Genomic DNA, 14,602 nt, shown 5'->3' on the forward strand with positions numbered 1-14,602 from the left:
CTTCAAAGCACGCTACAGGCGGAGAAAAGCTCCTGCGTGATGTATTTCGGTAGCCCAGATACTGGCGGGATGCCCCATCCCCAGAGACACTTTGCAATTTCTTTCAGAGATCGGAAGTTGGCAGCCTTGGAGTAAGTCCAATGGATACCAAGAATTGCCTCCGAATTTGGGATGGTAGGTCTCGTCATAGGAATCAGGGGTGATGATAAGTAGGCTCTCTGGTGAGACCCCGACCCCACCCAGCTCTAAAAGCGCCCCCCGACTCCCATCCTCTATCTGACGCAACACTTTCTTCCTTCTTTTCACTCACACGTTCCCACACTATTGATAACGTTAAGGATTCTCAGGTTAGTGCAGTTGGCAGGAAGGATTCTGTTAGGAGCGCTATATTATAGACAATGTTATTCCATCACCGCTTGCCGGAGACTCCCAAACAAAACGGGATGGCAGAAAGGAAACATAGTAACATCTATGAATTAGGATTTACTACGGGTTCCTAATTGTTTTTGGGTTGAGGCCTTTACTATGACATGTTGGTTGATAAATCAACTACCATCTCCTAACACACATGAAATCTCTATTTAAAATGCTCTTTCAAAAGAATCCGGATTACATCAGCTCGACCCCAATAAAAATAAATTTGAACCAAAAATTGTTCCTCGTGTATTTTTGGGATATAATGATACACATAAAAGATATCGATGTACCTATCTGTCCACTGGGCATGTATTTATCTCAAGACATGTTGCTTTTGATGAGACTGTCCCTATAAGCATCTTGAAAAACTTTTTTCCGTTTCTTCAAATAATGGAGAAGTGGTAAGTCTTAAAGAATGAAAAGATGATCATTCTAAGCTTTTCAAGGGCGAAACAATCACAAATAAAGTGACATTCAAGAAGATCCAAAAAATATGAGAATGGATAACGACCAAGAAATTACTCTTGATTTTTTCAAAATGTCTCTCATGATGAGACTCATGATGCTGGTCAGTAGTTAGATATGCAACCAGATGGTAACACCGTTCCCCCTGCTAATCAATGTGATGATCATGTGCACACGTTATACCAACAACTTGATGATGAAGTGCACACGTTGGACCAACAACCTAATTTTTCAGCTCATACTAATGTTGTCCAAACCAATTCTTGTGTCAATAGTGCTATTAAAAGCTCTCACTCTATGGTTACTTGATTCAAAGATGGGATTGTCAAGCTCAATTCCAAGTACTTCTTGGCTTTAACTATTTCCCTTTAGCCTGGAAGTGTCAAGGCAGCCTTTAAGCTCTTAAGATGGGTTTAAGCCATGAAGGATGAGTTGGACGCTCTCAGACAAAATGATACATAGAAGCTCAGACCTAGGACCACAGGTATGAACGTATTGGCACTAAGTGGGTCTATATGACCAAACTGAAAAGTAATGGTAGTTTAGAATGTTTGAAGGCTCGGTTGGTTGCAAGGGATTTTAATTAAATCCCAGGGATTGGTTTTTAGAAACATTTTCTTATGTCATCAAACCAGAATAGTGCTTATTATGGTGTTGGTTATGAGAGATCCAACAACTTTATGTAAAAAATACTTTTCTGCATGATTACTTAAATCAAACACCCAACAATCACCGGGTTTTGTTGAATCCAAGAAGGCGACCTGGGTGTACAGACTTAAGTGTGCCCTCTACGACCTTAAGCAGGCACCGAAAACATGGTATGACAAATTTGAAAATTTTTACTCTTTATGGGGTTTTTCTCAAGCGTGGTCGATTCATCGTTATTTATGGGATCATTGTTCTCCTTTTATATGTTGATGATACCATCTTTACTGAGAGTAATTCTATCTTTCTTCAAGAATTTGTTGATGTGGTACTGATGGAGTTCAATATGAAAGACTTTGGTATACTTCATTTCTTTGTCGGTATAAAAGCTAACAAATTTTCAAAAAGGTTCTTTCTAAATCAAAGGCGGTATGCTTATGAACTTCTTGATCAAGCTCAAATGATTGACTCCAAGCTAGTGTCCAATCTTATGGTTTCTAATCTTCGATCCTCTAAGGATGTTTCATATGTTTTTTTCAGATCCAACTCTCTATCAGAGTCTTGTTGGACTTCAGTACTTAACTTTTATGAGACCTGCTATTTCCTTCAACATCAATTATGTGAGCCAATTTATGCAAAATTCTATCAATTTTCATTTTCAACTGATCAAGAGATTTCTTTGTTATATTCATGGTATTATAGATTTGGGAATTCGGCTATTTGCCTAGTCACCACTTGAATTATATACCTTTTTCAATGTTGATTAGGCAGGATCTCCTCTCACCCGACAGTTCACCATTGGCTATTGCATGTTTTTGGTGCAAATTGTATTTCTTGGAGTGCCAAGAAACAAGCTTCAGTTGCTCGTTCCAACTTTGAGGCGAAATACAAAGCTAGGCCTTGAACTCATGTGGTTAACATTTATCCTCCATGATTTGGGTTTATACTTATCTAAACCACCAATTTTGTTTTGTGATAACTTGTCTGCTCTTGAAGTTTCTATCAAGCTCATTTTGTCATTTCAGAATGAAACATGTTGAGATAGACCATCAACTTTGTGTACGATAAAGTTGCTTTTAGATCCTTAGAGACTAAGTTTGTTCTTTACAAGAAAAGTTGCTGATATCCTTACCAAGGCTCTACCCAGATAGAATCTGGCCCGTATGCCAGACAAACTTGGACTTTACGATCCACCCATGTGATGTTTGAGGGGGGACTGATAACGTTAAGTATTCTCATGCAGATTCTTGTGAGTCTCATGAGAATGGCAAGCAGACTCATGCAGATGAAGATGGAAAGAATGCAGTTGGCAGGTTTCATGAGAATGTCCAAGACTCATGCTTATGAGGATGGAAAGAGTGTACTTGACAGGTTTCATGAGAATGACAAGCAGACTCTGTATGAAGATGAAAAGAATGCAGTTGGCAAGAAAGATCCTCTTTACAAAGAAGGTAAGAAGGATCCTCATGAAGATAGAAAGAAATTTCAGTATCCCTACTTCAAGGAAAGTCTAAGAATCAAGAATAGGGAATGAGACATTGTTTTCATTCTAAACATATCAAAATTGTAAACAATGCCTGTGATCAAGGAGACCAACTAAGGAAAAGCATGGATGAGAGTTCTCTCCAATGTGTAATAAACACTAAGTGTGAAAAAGGGTGAGACGTTTTGAGGTGTTCCGTAGACGTAGGTGAAAATTTCACCGAACCACCTCTTTTAAAAAAATATAAAAATAACCTTGGCAAAGCACAAGGCAAGCATGTCAATTAAGAAAAAGTTATAAAGCACTTAATTTTTGGCACTCATTATAAGCTTTTATAAGATTTAGGATAACATAAATGGACCCAAACACATCGGGATTTACATGATAATTAAGCAGACAGAATACAGAGCTCTTAGTTAGTTATAACGAGAGAGAGAGAGAGAGAGAGAGAGAGAGAGAGAGAGAGAGAGAGAGAGAGATCAAGCGGAGGAGAAGGCGTCGACGAGATTGTTGAGGGGACCCTTGCCGGTGACAGCAGCCTGGAGGGCGAAGGCCAGAAACCCCACCATCGCCAGACGACCGTGCTTGATCTCCGCCAATTGAAGCCGTGTCTTCTCATCGGGGTCGGCATTGGCGGCTAACCCCAGCGGGTCGAAGGGTCCCCCCGGGTATATCCTCCTCTCCAGGTCCAGCTCTGCGTTCCTCTGGATTTCGATGTAACCGATCACGATCACCTCGATCCATATCAATGTGCTTATAGAGAAGGGGAGAGGGAGCCCCAGGTAAGACGACCCCTCCACCAATTCCACCTGACCAAAAAAATACAATAATAATAATTGGTTTCTTGGGAGGGAATAAATCTGAAGGAAACTCTCACGCCTGATTTGATGATGGAGAGAGGGAGACTCTTCTTACGACAGCTAAATGAGATGTGATTACCTTGCCTGCGTCCTGCCAGGCGACACCAGTGAGGCCCTCGACGGCGAGGGCGCCGAGGGTGCCGAGCATGGCCCAGCGCCCATGGATCAGTTCGCACTCCCTGAAGCGCTGCAGGCCGAATACCTCGCTGTAGGGCTGGAACGGCGTTGCCTTGACGTCGGAGCTCTCGAACCTGGTGCCGATGACATCGCCCGCCTCGTTCTTGGCCAGGTTCTGGTCCAGTGAGTCCAGATCGAACTGTAGGTACTCCACGGGCTTCGCCAACCCCAAGGGGTCGAACCCGTAGTCGCCCACGATGCTGCCGTCCAGCCACTCCGGCGCAGTCGCCCAAGGCAGCCAGAGTGGCCTTTCCGACACCGTCGTCGTCTTCTTAGGCGGCTTCTTCTCGGCTGCGTCCTTCTTCTTCCCTCCACCACCGAACCCAAACCCGAACCTCGCCTGGAACCTGCCGCCCTTGGCGTGGACGGTTTGGACATTGCTCAGGCGGCTGCCAAAGAAGGCGGACGTTGCTCCTGCTGTGGCTGCAGCAGCCATTTTGATTTTGATTCTCTCTCTCTCTCTCTCTTTGTTTTGCGATTCGGGAGGGATGTATTATATAATCTCTGCTGGCTTTACGGTTTTATGATCCGGAAGCCTTCCCTACTACCCTATGACGTTATCGCCAGCCGTTGGCTACGAAAGACCAACCACCATGTTCCATCTGACGGCTCTCCTCATCCCCTCCGCCTTATCGCTACAGCACAACCGCGTGGCCGTTATGCATCTGGCTTTTCTCTCCTCCCCTTCCTTTATCCTTCCCATTTGCCTCAATGGTTCATGCTACGTCTAGTCTATTCACGTCTGTGTCGGTGGGAGTACGTGGGACACAAGTAGCCAATCACAAAGGGAGGTGACCTCTCCTGACGACAAAATATCTATGAAACTTTGAATGGATACATAGATGCCTACAACTGGTCCCCAAGCCAAATAAAGTGGCCCAACTATTTTTGTGTACTCCATATATATGGTGAAAGATGAACCTAACGCTAGTCTTTTCTTTGATGTTATCAGCGTTAAGCCCACTATTTGTTGTTTATATTTTGGATGAAGAGGCCGAACCTCCATCCCAACGTAATTTCTCTTGAGGTTTTATTACATGACCAGGTCTGGAAGTGGAAACGGACTTGTAGCTGCTACTGCTTAACAAAACCCGTTAATCACAAACACATCCTTTTTCCTTTTTATATGAGAATCTCAGCGAGATGTCAACCACAAACTAGCCTCATGAAAATTATCCCTTGCTGGTTGCCACCAAAACTAACGAATCAATTGGGGTAATATCAGTAGCAGCACAGAAATAAAATGGGATTAAGAATTAGATTGACCTTATTTTGAATCTGGCTTTCATTTAAACAGAGAGGAACTAAAGAAACTTGTGTTGTACTATCTTTATAACGATGATTTCTCATAGTCATCCCTACATTATTCTTGGTGATGAAAAGTATCCATCTTCCTCTCGATTTGATTTGGTAGGAAGGTGGTGTTGAAATGTGGCGTTGGGGCTGCCAACTTCATTCCCAATGTGGTATTTTGGCAAGATATTAAGCATGAGAGCAAGCACTGTGGAAACAGCAACGCACCTCTGATTCTAGGCTCACAAACAGAGCCTTACTGAGTTTGCTTAGGAGTTGCGCATCTGAAGGGATTCAAATGATTTTCTAATGCCACAATTCTACCAGTTCAGTCCTTTCGCAGGAAATGTGCAAGATGCAAGAAAATGAGAACAAAATGGTAGATGTTTTGCCAGCTTTTGTCTCGCTGGCAAATATCAATGCTGTCGTTGTTAAATTAATCCTGTGACAGGTCAATTTGTGGCTTATAAAATAATACAGAAAGATAGGCCAAGTGCTCAGGTGAGCACCACTCGCGCACTTGTACCTATAGCTTGAATGACCTCATGATCTAGATCTAGTTGTCTACAGATTCATGGTTCATACAAGTGAACAGTAGATAGTTGCTGGTCCCCAGCGATGGATGGGACCTAATTCTGCGCAGAAACCCTTCCAATCAGACCCAGCACGAGTGGTTCGAGCTGATGCAGATGTTGTCCGTGGTGTCTCTCAACAATGTGTGTGATCAACAGTGCAGGAGGTCTACCAAAAGCCCAGACATCTCCATCTCTGTTGATTATCGGTTTATATCATATCCGAACCAAAGAGTTTAACTGATGCGGACCAAGTCCTGGGTGAGTCAGATCCAGCTTCAAAAGTCTAAATCACGCAAACAGGTCCAAGCCAAACTGAACCGAATTCATTATCCAATCTCTAATTGATCTGAAGCCACCTCAACCACATGGAACCCATGCCATGCCAAGGAGATGTCCTAACATACGGCACCCTTAAGAAGCCAGGCTTTCAGTTGCTCAGCATGCACCCTTTGTAAGGTTAGCTAAGAGACAGCCACACACCTTTTTTGGTGCTGTCGGTATAAACATCAGCTGTATGGCCTGGTCTGGGAAGAGTTGAGGCTTAGATGGGATCTGAACACCCTACTACAATCCGTGATTGTGGCTGATGAAGCAAAGCGCCTGGGTTAGAGGTAGATGTTCATTTGGAGATGCCTTCAGAATTTAAATCATGATGCCTTAGCCCTGCTCAAGGAACTGATTTGGAGTTGAGCTGGATGGGGAAAGGGTCGATTGACTTCAATCCTGCTCGCCCAAACATGTATATTTTATTGGAATTTAAATCCACCGATAAACTTAATAGATCGTTAACTTGTTTGTATTAAATCATTGAAAAGAATATAATCTAAAACTTGATGCGAAAGCGTACTTGAATTCATTTGGTGCTCCGATAGATCTTTCACAGGTATGATCTTCCAGAACTTCTGTACGTGACCTTGCCTTCTTCTCTAAACCTAATAAGAGAGGGACAATTTTCTCTTGATGATGATGGGGATCCTAAAGAGAATAGCTATTATATATAGTTTGAAGACCATAACCCAATTGTAACCACTTTAGGGTCTATTTTCAATTTAACTCATCATAAAATTAAAAATTGATAGATAGGGGTAAATGACGTCTATACACATAATAAGACCATACCATATAAGATATCATATGACCCAACCATATGTGACCACTTTATATGGGTCTTAACATTAAACAACCTATAATGTATGATTAAGCATACGTAGGCCCACACGATTTTTTCTAACAATCTCTTACTTGGGCCACATATGTCATCTTATAATTACACATTATAACCTTATGAGCTCAAAACATTGCCTTATCAAATGATATCTCTAACAATTTGATCTATTGATCATATCAATATAGAACCAAAGCAGTCTTCATTACAAACATCTTAATTGGACCCATCAACGATCATATATATTGACGTAACCAAATGACATAGATCAAGTATGGATATGAAGCATGAAAATTACATGTAATGTGATCCAAACATGCCTATTTTCAACTGGTCTTTCCTTATTCTTTAGTGAGATGACAACAAATGAGTACAAAATGAAACTAAAACTGAAACTTTATATTAAAGTGGTAAAATAAAACTTTATTATATCATAGAACGTCCAAATACAAACTCCCACTAAACCAAGATATCATTAAATGATAAAACACCCATTCGAGCAGTGTGCGCGTGAAATACCTTGGGTAACAAACTTTTGGTAAGCGGATCTGCAATCATGGAGTTTGTGCCAATATGTTCTATAGATATCTAACCATTTTGCACTCTTTCTTTAACAACATAAAACTTAATGTCAATATACTTTGACTTCGATGAGCTCCTATTGTTGTTCGAATATAACACTGCCGAATTATTGTCATAAAATAACTTTAGCGGTCATTCAACATTATCCAAAATTTGCAACCTAGTGACAAAATTGTGTAACCATATTCCATGATTGGATGCCTTATAACATGCTACAAACTTTACTATCATAGTGAAAAAAATAATGAGTGTCTGCTTGGCACTCTTTCAAGAAATAGCTCCCTCGATTAACAAAAAAATATAACCTAACGTGGATTTGTAACTGTCTTGAAATCCAACAAAGTTAGAATCAGAATACCAAATGATCTCCAACTAATCTGACTTCATGTATGTGAGCATGTAACCTTTTGTTTTTTGCAAGTACTGCATAACTCATTTGACTGCTTTTCAATGATCCATACCTGGGTTACTAAGACATCTGTGTTACATCCTAACAATGTATGTTATATCCGGACATGTACACACTTGAGCATGCATAAAACTCCTCACAGCAGATGCATATACAATCTGTTTCATATCCTTAACTTTAAACTGGCATTTAGGGCATTGAATAAGACTAAATTTGTCTCCCTTAGCAACAAGAGTATCACCTGGTTTATAATCATTCATGCCAAATCTATCCAGAATTCTTTCGATATAGCTCTTTTACGATAATCCATGAATACTCCGAGAATGATCTCGATGTATCTGGATCCCTAATACAAAAGTGTTGTCATCAAGATCTTTTATTTTAAATATATTTGTCAGAAATCTCTTGGTTTCGTGCAGTATGCCTATATCATTACTAACATGTAATATGTCATCGACATATAAAACCAGAAAAACATATTTACCCACACTGGACTTATGGCATATGCATTCATCAACCACATTCATCTCAAAACCAAATAAGAGGACAACTTGATGAAATTTATGATACCATTGATGAGAAGCTTGCTTAAGTCCATAGATAATTTTTTTTTAATTTATAAATCATTTTCTTTGTATTGCTTAAGATAAAATATTTTGGTTGCACCATATATATTGTCTCATCAATGTCACCATTAAGGAATGCAGTTTTTACATCCATCTGATGCAGCTTTAAATAATAATGAGCCACAAGTGTCATCATAATTCTGAAAGAGTCTTTCGTAGAAATTAGAGAGAAAGTCTCTATATAGTCAATGCCGACCCTTTGAGTAAATCCTTTTATAACAAAATATGTCTTATATCTTTCTACATTACCCATTGAATCTCTCTTGATTTTAAATATTCATTTGCAACCAATAGGTTTCACACCTTCAGGTAATGAGACAAGATCTTATATGACATTGTCTTTCATGGATTTAATCTTCTCATGTATTGTATCAATCCGCTGTTGAGAGTTAGAACTCTTTATAGCTTGATGAAAGTTTGTTGAATCATCTTTCCTTAAGCCAATATCACCCTTATGTTCTTGAAGAAAAACAATATAATCATTTGGAATTTCCCTTTGCTTATCTCTAGTAAATTTTCTTAATAACACTTGTTCTTGAGTTACTTGAGGTGTTTCTTGAGGTTGTTGAGTTTGTATTTCAAGAGAAAAAACTTGATTTTGGATAGGGAGATCTATAATATTGCCTTAATTTGGATTTGTTGAGACAATATCAAAAATAGAAATCTGATCATTGTCAATAACTGTAGGAAGAGAAACAAACTCTTTTTAAAAAACAATGTCTTTTATTTTATCACTCCCCCCAAACTTAATATCATCAAAGAAACAAGCATTTCTCGTCTCAAAAAAAGATTTATTCAAAGGGTCATAAAATTTATAACCCCTAGATCTTTCAGAATATCCAACAAAATAGCAATTAACCGTTCTGAAATCCAGTTTATTTTTATGTGGCTTATAGGGTCTAACCTCAGCTGGACATCCCTAAATAAGAAAATGCTTTATAGTAGGCTTTTTACCTATCCATATTTTATATGGGGTCTTGGTTACTACTTTAGATGGTAATCTGTTGAATACATAAGTTGTAGTCGTTAATGCTTCTTTCCAGAGAGATTCTAGTAAGGTAGAATGAGAAATCATACTTCTTACCATATCCTTTAAAGTTTTCTTTCGTCTCTCAGCAACACCATTTATGCTAAAAGTGCCTAGCATGAAGTACTGAGGGACGATACCACATTCTTCTAAAAATTTAGCAAAGAGCCCTAGATGTTGTTTACCTGATCTATCATATTTACCATAGTATTCATCACCACAGTTAGATTTGATGACTTTAAACCTTCAACAAGTTGGTTTTCAACTTCAGCCTTAAATGATTTGAAAAGATCTAGAGATTGAAACTTTTTATAAATTAAATACAGGTACCCATAATGATAATAGTCGTCTATGAACGTAATAAAATATTATTGATCATTTCAAGAAGCCGTAGGGAATGACCCACAAATATCTATATGAATTAGTTCTAAGACATCTATTCTTCTTTCGGCACCTAATTTTCTTATGTTTGTTTGTTTCCCTTTTATACACTCAACACAAACCTGAAAGTCAGTGAAATCAAGAGAATCAAGAATTTTACTTGTCATAAGTTTTTCAATTCTTTGTTTAGAAATATGACCTAAGCGCTTGTACCATAATAAAGCAGAAAGTTTACTGACTATTTTTTATTTTATACCATGGGAACTAGAATGTAAGGTTTCATTATATGAGGTAATAATATTAAGCAAATAAAAGTTATCAACCACACATAAAAACCCGATCATAATAAGATTTAAATCAAGAAATAATTTAAATTGACTATTTCTAAATAAACAAGAATAACAAGATTTGTTTAATGCGAAAATAGAAACCAAATTCTGTCTAAAAGACGGTACAATGAATATTTCTTTCAAATCTAAATAACTAACCGTCTTTAACAATAACCTAAAGGTCCCTATTACCTCAACTTGAATTGATTTGCCATCGGCCACATAAATAAATCTTTCAACATTAATTGGTATTCGATAACTTAGGCAACCTTGCATAGATACACTGATATGAGTGGTAGCATCGGAATCCATCCATCAAGTGTGTTTGGATACAAAAGTTAATTTAACATCAGAACAAAACAAAGTAAGGAGCATACATTTCTTTTCACACCAAGCATGATATTTGGTACAGTCCTTCATGTGACCCTCTCTTTTACAAAAAGAAACAACTGCACTTTGGATCCTGATGTCTCTTCGGTTTCTTCTGTGATTAAGGGTCCACTACAGCTTCCTTATTCTTTTTTTTTTCTTAAATTTGTCCTTAGAAGCTATTGCCAAGTTAGCGCTTTCTATCTTTTCTTGTTGTATCCTTTCCTCTTCTTGCACATAGTGAAAAATGAGCTCTTTAAGAGTCAATTTGTCTTTCTGATAGTTATAGCTGACCTTAAACTGACTGTATTGCGCAGGAAGACATATCAAAACTAAGTGCATGAGTAAGTTCTCAGACAACTCTAACTTTAGTGTCTTTAGTTTCGAAGCAAGATGTGACATTTCCATAATGTACTCCCTAATGTTCCCTTTACCCTTATACCTCATTAAAACAAGATTCAAAAGGAGAGTGTTTGTCTCAAGCTTTTCATTTTTAGCAAAATGCTTTTTTATTTCCTCAAGGAACCTCTTCAAACATAGTACCCCTGAAGGATTCTGGAATTGCACATTTCATGATCATAAGACTCATGCGAGTGGATCGATCCTACAGATCAGAGTTTTTTTTTATCCTCAGCAAAACTCATATCCGTAAGAGTAGGTGGTTGATCATCTCAAAGCGCAAGATCTGAATTCATACATCCGAGAACAATCATAACATTCTCTTTCTAGTTTTTGAAGTTAGAACTACTTAAAACATGGATCGAATTTATATTTGCATGTATCGTAGAAGCAGAAATATTAACTAATTTAAGAACAAAACAAGCTCACAATTAACATACATTTTCACATGCATTTTAACATAACATATTTAAACTGTGGTGAACTCTATCACAAGATACCTAGCATAACATTGACATTTAGTTTTTGGATAGAAATGTCAACTTGTAAGTGGTACTCTCATTACAGTAATCAAACATGGACAATTAATCCTATCAAACAATGAGATTTTTTATTTAGACTGACTCGTTATTCACATGAAAAATCGTACAATTGCCCTATATTTATTATTAAAAAATATATATTTAGGCTCGTCAAAATAGTAATCTTCCTTTGAGCTGATCACTATTTGTATGAATCCCAAATATATAAACATCTCAATATTCTAAACAAGTCAATCTATACAAAAGATGTTACTTTGGTAACATATTGGTTCCATCAAATCAATTAGAATATTAGACCCTTATTCTGAAAAGAATGTCATGGTTCAAATATGTAAATACATGCATATGAATAAAAAAAACATAATCATAATCTTTGTAGGGTCAAAAAGTAACCGAAGACAACCCTCCAAAAAGAACCAAAAGCATACTTAATGTCCCTAAATCTAAAAAGGGATTCTTATAAAAAAGAATATGCTCTTTTTTTATGAATTTTAAAGTACATGCTAAGGGGTCCAGTCCACCGGGTCAATCCAGATCCATCGGCAGGTCAAAGCAGGCTTTGGGTTAGACCCCAACACCATAGCTGGTACACGGTCTGGGCCATTGGGTTGGATTTGACGAAGCCTGACCTGACACGGGTCTGGCTCCTCCCAAGCCGGTTCGATCCCCTTAAACTAACGAGAACCGAACCGGGCAACCCTGGAGGTCGTACTCGACCTGGCCTCATCGGCTGAAAACAAAACCAACCCCGACTTGGTCGGTTGAAGCTCGAAACGACCCCAGGTCGATTCATCGGCTGAGGGCTGATCCGCCCCGGGTCACCGGATCGGCTGAACCCCAAACCGGCCCCAAATCGATGTAGCGGCTGAAGGTCGAACTAGCCCTGACTGTCATAGGACAAGCCTAAATAGGGTGTCGTCTTCCACCGGCCTTAAAATATTAGGCGATGGTCGAACCCGACCCTGAATGCCATCGACCCCAAAGCATTTGATGATGGCCAAACCCGGTCCTGGGTTGCCGTCGAACCCAAAAATGTTAAGTCTGAATGGGCGTCTGCCTTCACTATCCGGCAGTCTGAGCAGGCGAGCGCATATCCAACATTCTGAGCAATCGAGAAGCCTCGCCAATCTGAGCGGGCGACAACTCCATCCCTATCTGGTTTGCTGAAAAGGGGGGAAGGCCGATTGTTCCTCCCGCCTCTCGTTTTCAATGATCCAAAAAGGGAAAGAGCCCTCCCGTCATCCGACGATCTGAACAGGCGGCAACCTGACCGACAAAATAGAAGGAAAAATAAGGGGAGGGCCGATTGGCTCTCCCGTCCAACCGACTGGAAAAAGGGGTGAACCCCCTACTGATGATGATCTGACAGTCAGGAGAGGGAGGGTTGATCGGTCCTTCCGTCTATCCGATATCCCTGAGGGGAGGGTCGAACGACCCTCCTTAGCGTCTGGGCACTACCGAATGATTCGAGAAGGGTCAATCAACCCTCCTTCGCTCATGTCTCGCCATCAGTCGTTGAGACTCGGGAAAGGGGATCCAATCTTTTTTCTTTTCTCGAGAATCGTGCAGACACCCAGCGGTGCCCGCACTAAAAAAAAACTGACTAGCACCGATTATCGCCACCAACGAAAAACATAATATAAAAAAATTTAATATTTCAATGATTCAACAAGAACAAGCTGATCTGATATATCAATTGTTGAAATTTAAATCCACCGATAAACTTAATAGATCGTTAACTTGTTCATGCTAAATCATTGATAAGAATATAATCTAAAACTTGATGCGGAAGCATACCTGAATTCATCAGTGCTTTGATAGATCTTTCACGGGTATGATCTTTCAGAACCTTTATGCATGGCCTTGCCTTTTTCTCTAAACCTAATGAGAGAAGGATAATTTTCTCTTGATGATGATGGAGAATCTGAAGAAAAATAACCACTATATATGATTTGAGGACTTTATATGAGCCTTAACTTTAGACAACTTATAATGTGTGATTAAGCATATGTAGGCCCACACTATTTTTTTAACATATTTTTCTCTATTTTTTCTACATTCCCATGCTCTGATATGTACATGGGTTCTTCGTCACCTCTTCTCAACCGGTCTTTCTTGCTTCTTGATTTAATGAAATACCTTTTCTTAAATTTTTTTTTTTGAGGCGTCAATGTGTCAGGTATAGTTTACCTGATTTAGTAGGCTTCGGATTTGGTAACAAAGGAAAGGAGTATGATTAAACTATCCAGGTCCAATCCATGAGGTTTGATTAACATACAAACCGGGATATTGTTTATGGAACTTGATACCAAGCCCAGGCCTGACCTGAGTTCCGCTTAAGATCCACAATTTTCAAGGAAAAAATGATATTGGATCTGGATATGGTTTTTGAAAGATCTGACCAGGCCCGGGTCTGGATCTAATACCAACACCTCCTAGTGAGATCGATGTCGGGTCCCACCAATTTCTTGTGTAGGTCCTACCCATCCACACATGTGCTTTCTTTTCTGTTCTTTTATTTTCATTTTTCTATATATAAACGTCCTACAGTTAATCCATGCAGCAACCAAGCCACGGGTAGGGCTGGGAAACGAGACTAGCCGCTGGTTGTCGTTGGATCAGATTCAGTAGCCAAATCCGGATCCGATTAAAAATTGGTTTCAGATTCAGTATTAATTTTAGATTAAAATCTGAATCCGATTATTTGTAAATATCGGATTCGGATTCAGTTTTATCATTTTCCATCAGACTTCAATCTGAATCAGACATATCCTACTTAGTCGGATTCGGTAATGCCGAGATCCGACCCGTTGACATCCCTAAAACTTTCTAAAAGGGCGGCATAGGCTTTTTTTTTT

General features: G+C 39.2%; 1 protein-coding gene across 1 annotated transcript; it reads right to left on the minus strand.

Annotated features, from left to right (window-relative positions):
- Positions 1-3,319: 3,319 nt before the first annotated feature.
- On the minus strand, positions 3,320-4,552 carry LOC149840035 (chlorophyll a-b binding protein CP29.2, chloroplastic-like). The gene is made up of 2 exons (XM_090003007.1): positions 3,950-4,552; positions 3,320-3,819 (listed from the first exon to the last, which is right to left on the minus strand). Exons 1-2 carry the CDS (start codon positions 4,481-4,483, stop codon positions 3,490-3,492), a joined length of 864 nt encoding a protein of 287 aa, XP_089859133.1. The 5' UTR covers positions 4,484-4,552; the 3' UTR covers positions 3,320-3,489.
- Positions 4,553-14,602: the final 10,050 nt, after the last annotated feature.

Source organism: Nuphar pumila, chromosome 4 (assembly GCF_984573655.1).
Source record: "Nuphar pumila chromosome 4, dmNupPumi1.hap1.1, whole genome shotgun sequence".
NCBI lineage: Eukaryota > Viridiplantae > Streptophyta > Magnoliopsida > Nymphaeales > Nymphaeaceae > Nuphar > Nuphar pumila.

Excerpts from the sequence above, each read along its gene's own strand:
- LOC149840035 (XM_090003007.1), bottom strand. The coding sequence starts at position 4,483 with ATGGCTGCTGCAGCCACAGCAGGAGCAACGTCCGCCTTCTTTGGCAGC. Across the intron at positions 3,820-3,949 it reads CCTGGCAGGACGCAGGCAAG|GTGGAATTGGTGGAGGGGTC; the intron begins GTAATCACATCT and ends TTTTTTGGTCAG.